The 12,500-nt window shown below is 46.7% G+C and overlaps 1 protein-coding gene and 1 long non-coding RNA gene across 52 annotated transcripts in view; both read right to left on the bottom strand.

Annotated features, from left to right (window-relative positions):
• Window positions 1-402: 402 nt before the first annotated feature.
• LOC118381099 (sodium/calcium exchanger 1-like) overlaps window positions 403-12,500 on the bottom strand; it is a 115,680-nt gene continuing 103,582 nt past the window's right edge. The window contains exons 12-21 of one of the 50 annotated variants that reach the window (XM_052497940.1): window positions 12,066-12,101; window positions 9,286-9,385; window positions 7,682-7,843; window positions 6,138-6,248; window positions 1,731-4,766; window positions 1,591-1,627; window positions 1,443-1,516; window positions 1,258-1,368; window positions 1,110-1,183; window positions 403-1,073 (exon numbers count right to left, since the gene is read on the bottom strand). In XM_052497940.1, the coding sequence (XP_052353900.1) occupies window positions 4,387-4,766; window positions 6,138-6,248; window positions 7,682-7,843; window positions 9,286-9,385; window positions 12,066-12,101 (789 nt within the window). In that variant the 3' untranslated portion in view covers window positions 403-1,073; window positions 1,110-1,183; window positions 1,258-1,368; ... (1 more) ...; window positions 1,591-1,627; window positions 1,731-4,386. Of the gene's footprint in view, window positions 1,074-1,109; window positions 1,221-1,257; window positions 1,628-1,730; window positions 4,767-6,137; window positions 6,249-7,681; window positions 7,844-9,285; window positions 9,386-12,065; window positions 12,102-12,500 lie in introns of all 50 variants that reach the window. The other 49 variants (XM_052497926.1, XM_052497953.1, XM_052497954.1 and 46 more) reach the window with 49 other exon arrangements.
• LOC127916306 (uncharacterized) overlaps window positions 12,142-12,500 on the bottom strand; it is an 893-nt gene continuing 534 nt past the window's right edge. For both annotated transcript variants that reach the window (XR_008094308.1, XR_008094307.1), the window contains exons 2-3: window positions 12,310-12,500; window positions 12,142-12,267 (exon numbers count right to left, since the gene is read on the bottom strand). The exon at window positions 12,310-12,500 is cut by the window's right edge and continues 61 nt beyond it. This is a non-coding gene — a long non-coding RNA (uncharacterized LOC127916306). The remainder of the gene's footprint in view (window positions 12,268-12,309) is intronic.

Genomic DNA, 12,500 nt, shown 5'->3' on the forward strand with positions numbered 1-12,500 from the left:
ACAAACATCGGAAATGTCTCTTATACAACACACAGTTAGAAACAATCATCATCATCGTCATGATTATCCTCAAATTTCATTGGTCTAAATTAAGTTTGTCAGTTTGGTCCACCCTCCTTTCTGTTTCCGGTTACCTGATATCCTGTTTGGGTATTACGTCATTTCCTGCTTGGTTATAATGGTTGTAACCAGGGATGGAATTGAAGGATTTTGGGCACTGGGTCAGCCGGACTAGTAGACAAATATATTGATAGTCTGGATCCAAAATCTACTCCACGCAATATTTGAAAAGACAAAATGTCACTAGTCAGTGGGCTAGTTGGTCACATTTTCTACTAACAGTTTAGTTTAATCTTAGTTTTATATCCAACAATAGTTTTTTTAAATAAGTATTTTAATATATTTCATATTCAACATTTTCTTTATTGCAAAGTTCAATTATTATCATTCCGTACAGTTCTCACATAATAATTATAGTCTTTTAATATCATCTTCTCTCTCATTCCAATGTTTTTAACATACTTCTTCATAATAATCATCATTTTCATTATTTATTATTTTCTTTACAATTTCGCAATAACAACATCTACACACCAACGCCGTTGAAAAGTGGGAGGGGCAAGGTCTTCCTTAGGGAGCAAGGTGACTTGGGATTGGCTCAACAGGAGCGAGGGTGGCGGGGAAAGGGGTGTGGTCTAACGTCCTCTACTAGCCTATCACTTTAAGACAATATTAAGACGTTTACAGTCTATTGGAGAATAAGGCTGGGCGGAGTGAGCGAGGGAAGGAAAGAGAGAGAGGAGGAGAGGAGGGTCGTAAAGCAGGGGGCAGAAAGAGTTGTCTGAGATGACCTCTACCTGTTGGATTAGAGGCTTTCACTGATATGACCTCTACCTGTTGGATTAGAGGCTTTCACTGATATGACCTCTACTTGTTGGATTAGAGGCTTTCACTGATATGACCTCTACCTGTTGGATTAGAGGCTTTCACTGATATGATCTCTACCTGTTGGATTAGAGGCTTTCACTGATATGACCTCTACCTGTTGGATTAGAGGCTTTCACTGATATGACCTTTCACCTGTTGGATTAGAGGCTTTATGATATGACCTCTACCTGTTGGATTAGAGGCTTTCACTGATATGACCTCTACCTGTTGGATTAGAGGCTTTCACTGATATGACCTCTGCCTGTTGGATTAGAGGCTTTCACTGATATGATCTCTACTTGTTGGATTAGAGGCTTTCACTGATATGACCTCTACCTGTTGGATTAGAGGCTTTCACTGATATGACCTCTACCTGTTGGATTAGAGGCTTTCACTGATATGACCTCTACCTGTTGGATTAGAGGCTTTCACTGATATGACCTCTACCTGTTGGATTAGAGGCTTTCACTGATATGACCTCTGCCTGTTGGATTAGAGGCTTTCACTGATATGACCTCTACCTGTTGGATTAGAGGCTTTCACTGATATGACCTCTACCTGTTGGATTAGAGGCTTTCACTGATATGACCTCTGCCTGTTGGATTAGAGGCTTTCACTGATATGACCTCTGCCTGTTGGATTAGAGGCTTTCACTGATATGACCTCTACCTGTTGGATTAGAGGCTTTCACTGATATGACCTGACCTCTGCCTGTTGGATTAGAGGCTTTCACTGATATTCTGCCTGTTGATATGACCTCTGCCTGTTGGATTAGAGGCTTTAGAGGCTTTCACTGATATGACCTCTACCTGTTGGATTAGAGGCTTTCACTGATATGACCTCTACCTGTTGGATTAGAGGCTTTCACTGATATGACCTCTACCTGTTGGATTAGAGGCTTTCACTGATATGACCTCTACCTGTTGGATTAGAGGCTTTCACTGATATGACCTCTGCCTGTTGGATTAGAGGCTTTCACTGATATGACCTCTACCTGTTGGATTAGAGGCTTTCACTGATATGACCTCTACCTGTTGGATTAGAGGCTTTCACTGATATGACCTCTACCTGTTGGATTAGAGGCTTTCACTGATATGACCTCTACCTGTTCGACAACAGCAGGGGATTTTAGAGGCTTTCACTGATATCGAGAATACTGACTCTAGTGTTAGATGGAGAATACTGACTCTAGTGTTAGATGGAGAATACTGACTCTAGTGTTAGATGGAGAATACTGACTCTAGTGTTAGATGGAGAATACTGACTCTAGTGTTAGATGGGAGAATACTGACTCTAGTGTTAGATGGGAGAATACTGACTCTAGTGTTAGATGGGAGAATACTGACTCTAGTGTTAGATGGGAGAATACTGACTCTAGTGTTAGATGGAGAATACTGACTCTAGTGTTAGATGGGAGAATACTGACTCTAGTGTTAGATGGAGAATACTGACTCTAGTGTTAGATGGAGAATACTGACTCTAGTGTTAGATGGGAGAATACTGACTCTAGTGTTAGATGGAGAATACTGACTCTAGTGTTAGATGGGAGAATACTGACTCTAGTGTTAGATGGAGAATACTGACTCTAGTGTTAGATGGAGAATACTGACTCTAGTGTTAGATGGAGAATACTGACTCTAGTGTTAGATGGAGAATACTGACTCTAGTGTTAGATGGAGAATACTGACTCTAGTGTTAGATGGAGAATACTGACTCTAGTGTTAGATGGGAGAATACTGACTCTAGTGTTAGATGGAGAATACTGACTCTAGTGTTAGATGGAGAATACTGACTCTAGTGTTAGATGGGAAAATACTGACTCTAGTGTTAGATGGGAGAATACTGACTCTAGTGTTAGATGGAGAATACTGACTCTAGTGTTAGATGGAGAATACTGACTCTAGTGTTAGATGGAGAATACTGACTCTAGTGTTAGATGGGAGAATACTGACTCTAGTGTTAGATGGAGAATACTGACTCTAGTGTTAGATGGGAGAAAGAGAGAATACTGACTCTAGTGTTAGATGGAGAATACTGACTCTAGTGTTAGATGGGAGAATACTGACTCTAGTGTTAGATGGAGAATACTGACTCTAGTGTTAGATGGAGAATACTGACTCTAGTGTTAGATGGAGAATACTGACTCTAGTGTTAGATGGAGAATACTGACTCTAGTGTTAGATGGAGAATACTGACTCTAGTGTTAGATGGAGAATACTGACTCTAGTGTTAGATGGAGAATACTGACTCTAGTGTTAGATGGAGAATACTGACTCTAGTGTTAGATGGGAGAATACTGACTCTAGTGTTAGATGGGAGAATACTGACTCTAGTGTTAGAAGGAGAATACTGACTCTAGTGTTAGATGAGAGAATACTGACTCTAGTGTTAGATGGGAGAATACTGACTCTAGTGTTAGATGGAGAATACTGACTCTAGTGTTAGAAGGAGAATACTGACTCTAGTGTTAGAAGGAGAATACTGACTCTAGTGTTAGATGGAGAATACTGACTCTAGTGTTAGATGGAGAATACTGACTCTAGTGTTAGATGGAGAATACTGACTCTAGTGTTAGATGGAGAATACTGACTCTAGTGTTAGATGGGAGAAAGAGAGAATACTGACTCTAGTGTTAGATGGAGAATACTGACTCTAGTGTTAGATGAGAGAATACTGACTCTAGTGTTAGATGGGATAATACTGACTCTAGTGTTAGAAGGGAAAATACTGACTCTAGTGTTAGAAGGAGAATACTGACTCTAGTGTTAGATGGAGAATACTGACTCTAGTGTTAGATGGGAGAATACTGACTCTAGTGTTAGATGGGAGAATACTGACTCTAGTGTTAGATGGAGAATACTGACTCTAGTGTTAGATGGAGAATACTGACTCTAGTGTTAGATGGAGAATACTGACTCTAGTGTTAGATGGAGAATACTGACTCTAGTGTTAGATGGAGAATACTGATTCTAGTGTTAGAAGGGGGAAAGGGAGAATACTGACTCTAGTGTTAGAAGGGGGAAAGGGAGACTACTGACTCTAGTGTTAGAAGGGGGAAAGGGAGAATACTGACTCTAGTGTTAGAAGGGGGAAAGGGAGAATGCTCTTTCCAACATGTCCTCTCTGCCTGCCTCCCTTCCCACTGGCGCAGACGTCAATTCAACATCTACTTTTCATTTACATTTGGCTGACAAAAAAATGTCCCCGTGACATTGGATTTAAGTTGCAAATCCAATCCGTTTCCCACGTTGAATAAACGTCATTACGCTTCATTTTTGTTGTTGTTGAAACAACGTGGAAACAATGTTGATTCAACCAGTTTTTGCCGAGTGGGTTTCCTTTTGTTCCCTCCCTGTGTCTATTCCTCCTCTCTGTCTCCCCCAACCCATCCCTCCATCCTTCTCTCTTCCGCTCTTCCCTCGCCCCTCCATCTCTCTCTCTCTCTCTCTCTCTCTCTCTCTAGAACCCAGGTATGTGACAGTATGCCTCCAGTGATGACAGCAATATATAGATTAGCCACATGAAGAAGAAGACCAGTGATGTGATGATCTTGGTAGTCCTCGGCCCTCCGAGCTCCCCGCCTGCCACTGACGCCCGCCGTCGGTAGAGGAGGATCATCACGCATATGCACGCCATCACCGTGAAGAGCGTGACGGAGAACGCCAGCGAGCCCGGGTCGACACGAAACACCTGGCCTTTGGAGCGCCAGAACACGGCGGCGATGGTCCACGCCACTCCGATCCCAAGGAAGACGTTCACGGCGTTGCTACCGGTTACGTTGCCGATGGAGGCGTCGGCGTACTGGTCCTGGATGGCGGCCACCTTACTGGCAAAGGTGTCTGGGTAGTAGTGGAGAGAGGAGGGGGAGAGGGAGAGAAGAAATAGCAGAAAGAGAGGGGAGAGGGAGGGGGGTAGTAGTGGAGAGGAGAGAGAAGAAATAGCAGAAAGAGAGGGGAGAGGGAGGGGGGAAGAATATGGGAAGGAGGGGGGAAGGGAGAGAAGATTAAGCAGAAAGAGAGGGGAGAGGGAGGGGGGAAGAAGATGCGAAGGAGGGGAGGGGGTAGTAGTGGAGAGGAGAGGGAGAAGAGAAGAAATAGCAGAAAGAGAGGGGAGAGGGAGGGGGGAAGAAGATGCGAAGGAGGGGGGGGGGTAGTAGTGGAGAGGAGAGGGAGAAGAGAAGAAATAGCAGAAAGAGAGGGGAGAGGGTGGGGCGAAGAAGATGGGAAGGAGGGGGGAGGGGATAAGAAGAAAAAGCAGAAAGAGAGGGGAGAGGGAGGGGGGAAGAAGATGGGAAGGAGGGGAGGGAGAGAAGAAATAGCAGAAAGAGAGGGGAGAGGGAGGGGGGAAGAAGATGGGAAGGAGGGGGGAGGGGATAAGAAGAAAAAGCAGAAAGAAAAAAAGAGAAGAGAGAGGGGGATGAGGAGGGGGAAGGATGGGAGAAGGGGGAGAAAGGGGGAGGGGGAAAGAGAGATAGATGGTGAAGAAAAGTGGGCAGAGGCAAATGGATGAAAAAGAGGGAGAGAGAAGACCAGATTAAATAAGGCAGGTGAGAGGAGACACACATACAAACTCCCCTAAGGCGGTCATAATTCTGCACGCGTACTCTGTCACACCTACAGCCCACAACACACACCTGGGTACCGAGGCACGAAGGTTACAGTTTAAAATGTCATTACATCATCATGATTACACAATTAGGACAAACAGAGAGAACATAAAAGGAGAGAAAAGAGGAGAGGAAGGAAGAGTGTGTGTGTGTCTATGAGTGTGGGGGGGGGAGCTGTATGTGTGTGTGGGGGGGCATTGTGTGTGTATGGGGGCTGTGTGTGTGTGGGGGAGCTGTATGTGTGTGTGGGGGGACTGTGTGTGTGGGGGAGCTGTATGTGTGGGGGGCTGTGTGTGTGGGGGGGAGCTGTATGTGTGTGGGGGGCTGTGTGTGTGGGGGAGCTGTATGTGTGTGGGGGGCTGTGTGAGGGGGGCAGTGTGTGTGTGGGGGGCTGTATGTGTGTGGGGGGGGCTGTGTGGGGGGGGCAGTGTGTGTGTATGGGGGCTGTGTGTGTGAGGGGGAGCTGTGTGTGTGTGTGTGTGTGTGTGTGTGTGTGTGTGTGTGTGTGTGTGTGTGTGTGTGTGTGTGTGTGTGTGTGTGTGTGTGTGCGCGTGCGTGTGTGTGTGTGTGTGCGTGCGTGCGTGTGTGTGTGTGTGTAATCTACCTGGTACAGAGGTCCCTAGTGCTACAAACACCACGGCAGTGACAGAGTCCTTCAGACCCACAGTGCAGCCGAAGGCAGAGGCCAGGTCTCCTGTTACAGCCGTCAGAACTCCTAGCCGGGACACCGAATCAAAAACACATTACGACAGACAGTAAGATTCCTTCCTCACCAGCCCACAGTGAGTAAACAACCATTAATCGTTTGCTTCACCACACGTGACCTTCCCGCTTCCCATCTTAGTTGATGCCGACGATATAGTGGTATTTCAAACTGAGTTGACCAATCCTTGGTTACACATGAATTTCGTGTTACTTATTATTAAGGGAGATGGACAGCCCAGCCATTCCAGTACTCTGTAGGGTCAGGGGTCAGGGTTACCTACCGATGAGACTGATGGAGACGATGAAGCAGGCCCAGCCATTCCAGTACTCTGTAGGGTCAGGGGTCAGGGTTACCTACCGATGAGACTGATGGAGACGATGAAGCAGGCCCAGCCATTCCAGTACTCTGTAGGGTCAGGGGTCAGGGTTACCTACCGATGAGACTGATGGAGACGATGAAGCAGGCCCAGCCATTCCAGTACTCTGTAGGGTCAGGGGTCAGGGTTACCTACCGATGAGACTGATGAAGACGATGAAGCAGGCCCAGCCATTCCAGTACTCTGTAGGGTCAGGGGTCAGGGTTACCTACCGATGAGACTGATGGAGACGATGAAGCAGGCCCAGCCATTCCAGTACTCTGTAGGGTCAGGGGTCAGGGTTACCTACCGATGAGACTGATGGAGACGATGAAGCAGGCCCAGCCATTCCAGTACTCTGTAGGGTCAGGGGTCAGGGTTACCTACCGATGAGACTGATGGAGACGATGAAGCAGGCCCAGCCATTCCAGTACTCTGTAGGGTCAGGGGTCAGGGTTACCTACCGATGAGACTGATGGAGACGATGAAGCAGGCCCAGCCATTCCAGTACTCTGTAGGGTCAGGGGTCAGGGTTACCTACCGATGAGACTGATGGAGACGATGAAGCAGGCCCAGCCATTCCAGTACTCTGTAGGGTCAGGGGTCAGGGTTACCTACCGATGAGACTGATGGAGACGATGAAGCAGGCCCTGTAGGGCCATTCCAGTACTCTGTAGGGTCAGGGGGGTCAGGGTTACCTACCGATGAGACTGATGGAGACGATGAAGCAGGCCCAGCCATTCCAGTACTCTGTAGGGTCAGGGGTCAGGGTTACCTACCGATGAGACTGATGGAGACGATGAAGCAGGCCCAGCCATTCCAGTACTCTGTAGGGTCAGGGGTCAGGGTTACCTACCGATGAGACTGATGGAGACGATGAAGCAGGCCCGGCCATTCCAGTACTCTGTAGGGTCAGGGGTCAGGGTTACCTACCGATGAGACTGATGGAGACGATGAAGCAGGCCCAGCCATTCCAGTACTCTGTAGGGTCAGGGGTCAGGGTTACCTACCGATGAGACTGATGGAGACGATGAAGCAGGCCCGGCCATTCCAGTACTCTGTAGGGTCAGGGGTCAGGGTTACCTACCGATGAGACTGATGGAGACGATGAAGCAGGCCCAGCCATTCCAGTACTCTGTCGGAGGGACAAAGGCAAACAGAACTTTCCAGAAGACGGTGAGGAAGTGCATGATGTAGTCAAAACAGGACGGGAGACGCTCTTCACCACTCTCCTCATCATCATCATCACCTGGAGAGAGACAGAGAGACAGAGAGAGAGAGATGGAGTCTTACTCTTTTTAACCTTGTGTGTTTAATATGAACTGTTTCACTTGCTTTGTCAATGTTAACATATGTTATCCATGTCAATAAAGCCCCTTGAGTGAAAATTGAAACGAATTAAGAGAGAGAGAGAGAGAGGAAAGGGATAGATGCAGGGAGAGAGGAGAGGGTAGGGGAGAGAGAGAGAGACAGAGAGAGAGAGGAAAGGGATAGATGCAGGGGAAGAGGGGAGGGGAGAGGTGATGGAGAGGGTAGGGGAGAGAGAGACAGAGAGAGAGAGGAAAGGGATAGATGCAGGGGGAGAGGAGAGGGTAGGGGAGAGAGAGAGAGAGAGAGGAAGGGGATAGATGCAGGGGGAGAGGAGAGGGTAGGGGAGAGAGAGGCAGAGAGAGAGAGGAAGGGGATAGATGCAGGGGGAGAGGAGAGGGGAGGGGAGAGAGAGAGAGGAAGGGGATAGATGCAGGGGGAGAGGAGAGGGTAGGGGAGAGAGAGAGGGAGGGGATAGATGCAGGGGGAGAGAGAGGGTAGGGGAGAGAGAGACAGAGAGAGAGAGGAAGGGGATAGATGCAGGGGGAGAGGAGAGGGTAGAGAGAGAGAGAGAGAGAGAGAGAGAGAGAGAGGAGAGGGGATATATGCAGGGGAGGAGGAGAGGGAGAGGGTAGAGGGGAGAGAGAGAGAGAGAGAGAGAGAGAGAGAGAGAGAGAGAGAGAGAGAGAGAGAGAGAGATGAAGGGGATAGATGCAGGGGGAGAGGAGAGGGTAGGGGAGAGAGAGAGAGAGAGAGAGAGAGAGAGAGAGAGAGAGAGAGAGAGAGAGAGAGGAGGATAGATGCAGGGGGAGAGGAGAGGGTAGGAGAGAGAGAGAGAGAGAGAGAGAGGAGGAGAGAGAGAGAGACAGAGAGAGAGAGAGAGAGAGGAAGGGGATAGATGCAGGGGGAGGGAGAGGGAGAGAGAGAGAGAGAGAGAGAGCAGGAGAGAGAGAGAGAGAGAGAGAGAGAGAGAGAGAGAGAGAGAGAGGAGAGGGGATAGATGCAGGGGAGAGGGGTGGGGAGAAGGTGATGGAGGGGGCAGGGAGAACAGAGAGAGAGAGAGGAAGGGGATAGATGCAGGGGAGAGGGGAGGGGAGAAGGTGATGGAGGGGCAGGGAGAACAGAGAGAGAGAGAGAGGAAGGGGATAGATGCAGGGGGAGAGGGGAGGGGAGAGAGAGAGAGAGAGAGAGAGAGAGAGAGAGAGAGAGAGAGAGAGAGAGAGAGGAAGTGGAAGAGGGGAGGGAGAAGGTGATGGAGGGGGCAGGGAGAACAGAGAGTTTGTTCTAATTCTGTTCAGTCGGTACGATATGAATCCTGAAGAATGAAAGTGAAATGCCGTGAACAGGATGTGACATCACGCAGAGAGGAAGCAAGGTAGGTACCTGCGCTGACAGTGACGGCAGAGACAAACTGCTCTCTCCAGCTGCAGCTTCCCACCACCAACGCAAGATTAGTCTTCTTGATCAGCTTATCTACTGTGTTCTACACACACAATAGAGACCCCCCCACACACACAGTCAGTTAATACAATCACACACACACACACACACACACACACACAGCTGAATCTTAACTTGAGATTACAGAAATCTTGGAGCAAATCTGTCATTGGCATCAATGCCCTACGCAATCTGCAATTCAATGGTAATGTTCCCCACATTAGTGGAGACTGTATTTGTGGTAAACGCCATGTGTCGGCTGCATCAGAAATGGTAATGTTCCCCACATTGGGGCGGCAGGGTAGCCTAGTGGTTAGAGCGTTGGACTAGTGACCGGAAGGTTGCAAGTTCAAATCCCTGAGCTGACAAGGTTTTAACCGCTATGCAGATGTTGACTAAAGCGGATCTGATTGAATCAAACCCTCTGTTTTCTTTGTTTGGTCTTGCTGTTACCGTGGAGATCCACGAGCATCCACGAGCATTCAATCTGGATGGCAAGACGCATTACAGATTGCAAGCGTTTCACTACGTCCCGCGATAACCTCTGCTAAACACGTCATTGAAAATAAGAATTTTTCCTTAATTGACTTGCCTAGTAAAATAAAGGATAAATAAATAAATAACCTTCGATTTGATTGTCTGATAGAAATGGTCATTTCTGATGGAGCTGGCGTTTACCGTAAATACAGTCTCCACTAATCTTATTTTATTACCTTTATTTAACCAGGCAAGTCAGTTTGTACCTTGTCATTCTTATTTTCAACCTTGTTACTAGGCTCTAACCACCTACCCTGCCACCTCTACACTCTAACCAGTGGGTTAACTGCCTGTTCAACCAGAACCCTGACAGATTTGTACCTTGTCAGCTAACCACTAGGGGATTCAAACTTGCAACCTAACCACTAGGTTACCCTAGTCCAACACTCTAACCACTAGGCTACCCTGCCGTTATTGGTCACATACACGTGTTTAGCAGAGGTTATCGCCGGACGTAGCGAAACGCTTGCAATCTGTAATGCGTCTTGCCATCCAGATTGAATAGAGCCCTCGTGCTCGTGGATCTCCACGGTAACAGCAAGACCAAACAAAGAAAACAGAGGGTTTGATTCAATCGGATCCGCTTTAGTCAACATCTGCATAGCGGTTGTATTGACGGTGTCGGAGGTGGAACTGAGTCAGAGCTGTCAAATTCACAAGCAGCTCCTGGAATTACACCTAAAGTGGACAACAATAATAACAACAATAATAACAATAATTATTATTATTAATTTATAGAGTAAAGTGTTATTTTTTCTCAAACCCAATAAATAAAATGTATGTACAAACAATCCAAAACAACAATCCATGCTATATACTGGTGTCACCAGATCCAGAGGAGACCCATGATGCCTTGTTAACAGGACTGCCATTGGCTGCATTAAGATAAATCCCATGCAGCCTTGTTAACAGGACTGCCATTGGCTGCATTAAGAGAAATCCCATGATGCCTTGTTAACAGGACTGCCATTGGCTGCATTAAGAGAAATCCCATGATGCCTTGTTAACAGGACTGCCATTGGCTGCATTAAGATAAATCCCATGCAGCCTTGTTAACAGGACTGCCATTGGCTGCATTAAGAGAAATCCCATGATGCCTTGTTAACAGGACTGCCATTGGCTGCATTAAGAGAAATCCCATGATGCCTTGTTAACAGGACTGCCATTGGCTGCATTAAGAGAAATCCCATGCAGCCTTGTTAACAGGACTGCCATTGGCTGCATTAAGAGAAATCCCACGCAGCCTTGTTAACAGGACTGCCATTGGCTGCATTAAGAGAAATCCCACGCAGCCTTGTTAACAGGACTGCCATTGGCTGCATTAAGAGAAATCCCACGCAGCCTTGTTAACAGGACTGCCATTGGCTGCATTAAGATAAATCCCACGCAGCCTTGTTAACAGGACTGCCATTGGCTGCATTAAGATAAATCCCACGCAGCCTTGTTAACAGGACTGCCATTGGCTGCATTAAGAGAAATCCCATGATGCCTTGTTAACAAAACTGTCATTGGCTGCATTAAGATAAATCCCACGCAGCCTTGTTAACAGGACTGCCATTGGCTACATTAAGATAAATCCCACGCAGCCTTGTTAACAAGCTCTAACACTGGAATGTCAGATGTGATCTACACCTCCATTAGGCTGATAGAAATCCTCATTATTTAGTTTAAGGATTTTTAATGTGTTAATATAGCCTACACTTTCTCGTTCTGAACTGTTATTATGAGTGGGGCGGGGCTATGTGACAACGGTCTGGAGCTGCTCACCGATTTGACAGCTCCAACTCCGACACCAACAAATCATCTGCTACCGTCGGTTAAAAAACGCTTGATCTGATCGAATACTCGGCCTCTGAGTTGATCTCAAGTTATGATTAAGAGAAATCCCATGATGCCTTGTCAAGTTATGATTAAGAGAAATCCCATGATGCCTTGTCAAGTTATGATTAAGAGAAATCCCATGATGCCTTGTCAAGTTATGATTAAGAGAAATCCCATGATGCCTTGTCAAGTTATGATTCAGCTTATATAGGCAATACAGTGAGGGAATGAGTTAGTAGTCGTTTTTAAATGTGCTTATTAAAGAGGTTTTACACACACACACACACACACACACACCCCCATGCACTCGCATACAGAAACACACAATCATACTATCAATACAGAGACTGAAAGAGAGACTATACCTTCTTAGCTCTTCTCATAAGTGTATTCACCCCACACTACACACACACACACACACACACACACACACACACACACACACAAAATGAATACACAAAACATTCTAAAAGCTGTCTGAAGAACAGAAGATAAATCACAAAGGGTCTTGTCAACATTAGAAAAGGTTTACAAGTGAGAAAACGTTAGCTGTTCCCATTACATAACCTGGCACATTTAGCCTTACGTTAGCTGTTCCCATTACATAACCTGGCACATTTAGCCTTATGCTAACTGTTCCCATTACATAACCTGGCACATTTAGCCTTATGCTAACTGTTTCCATTACATAACCTGGCACATTTAGCCTTACGTTAGCTGTTCCCATTACATAACCTGGCACATTTAGCCTTATGCTAACTGTTCCCATTACATAACCTGGCACATTTAGCCTTACGTTA

The sequence above is a fragment of the Oncorhynchus keta genome, chromosome 35 (genome assembly GCF_023373465.1).
Source record: "Oncorhynchus keta strain PuntledgeMale-10-30-2019 chromosome 35, Oket_V2, whole genome shotgun sequence".
Classification (NCBI taxonomy): Eukaryota; Metazoa; Chordata; class Actinopteri; order Salmoniformes; family Salmonidae; genus Oncorhynchus; species Oncorhynchus keta.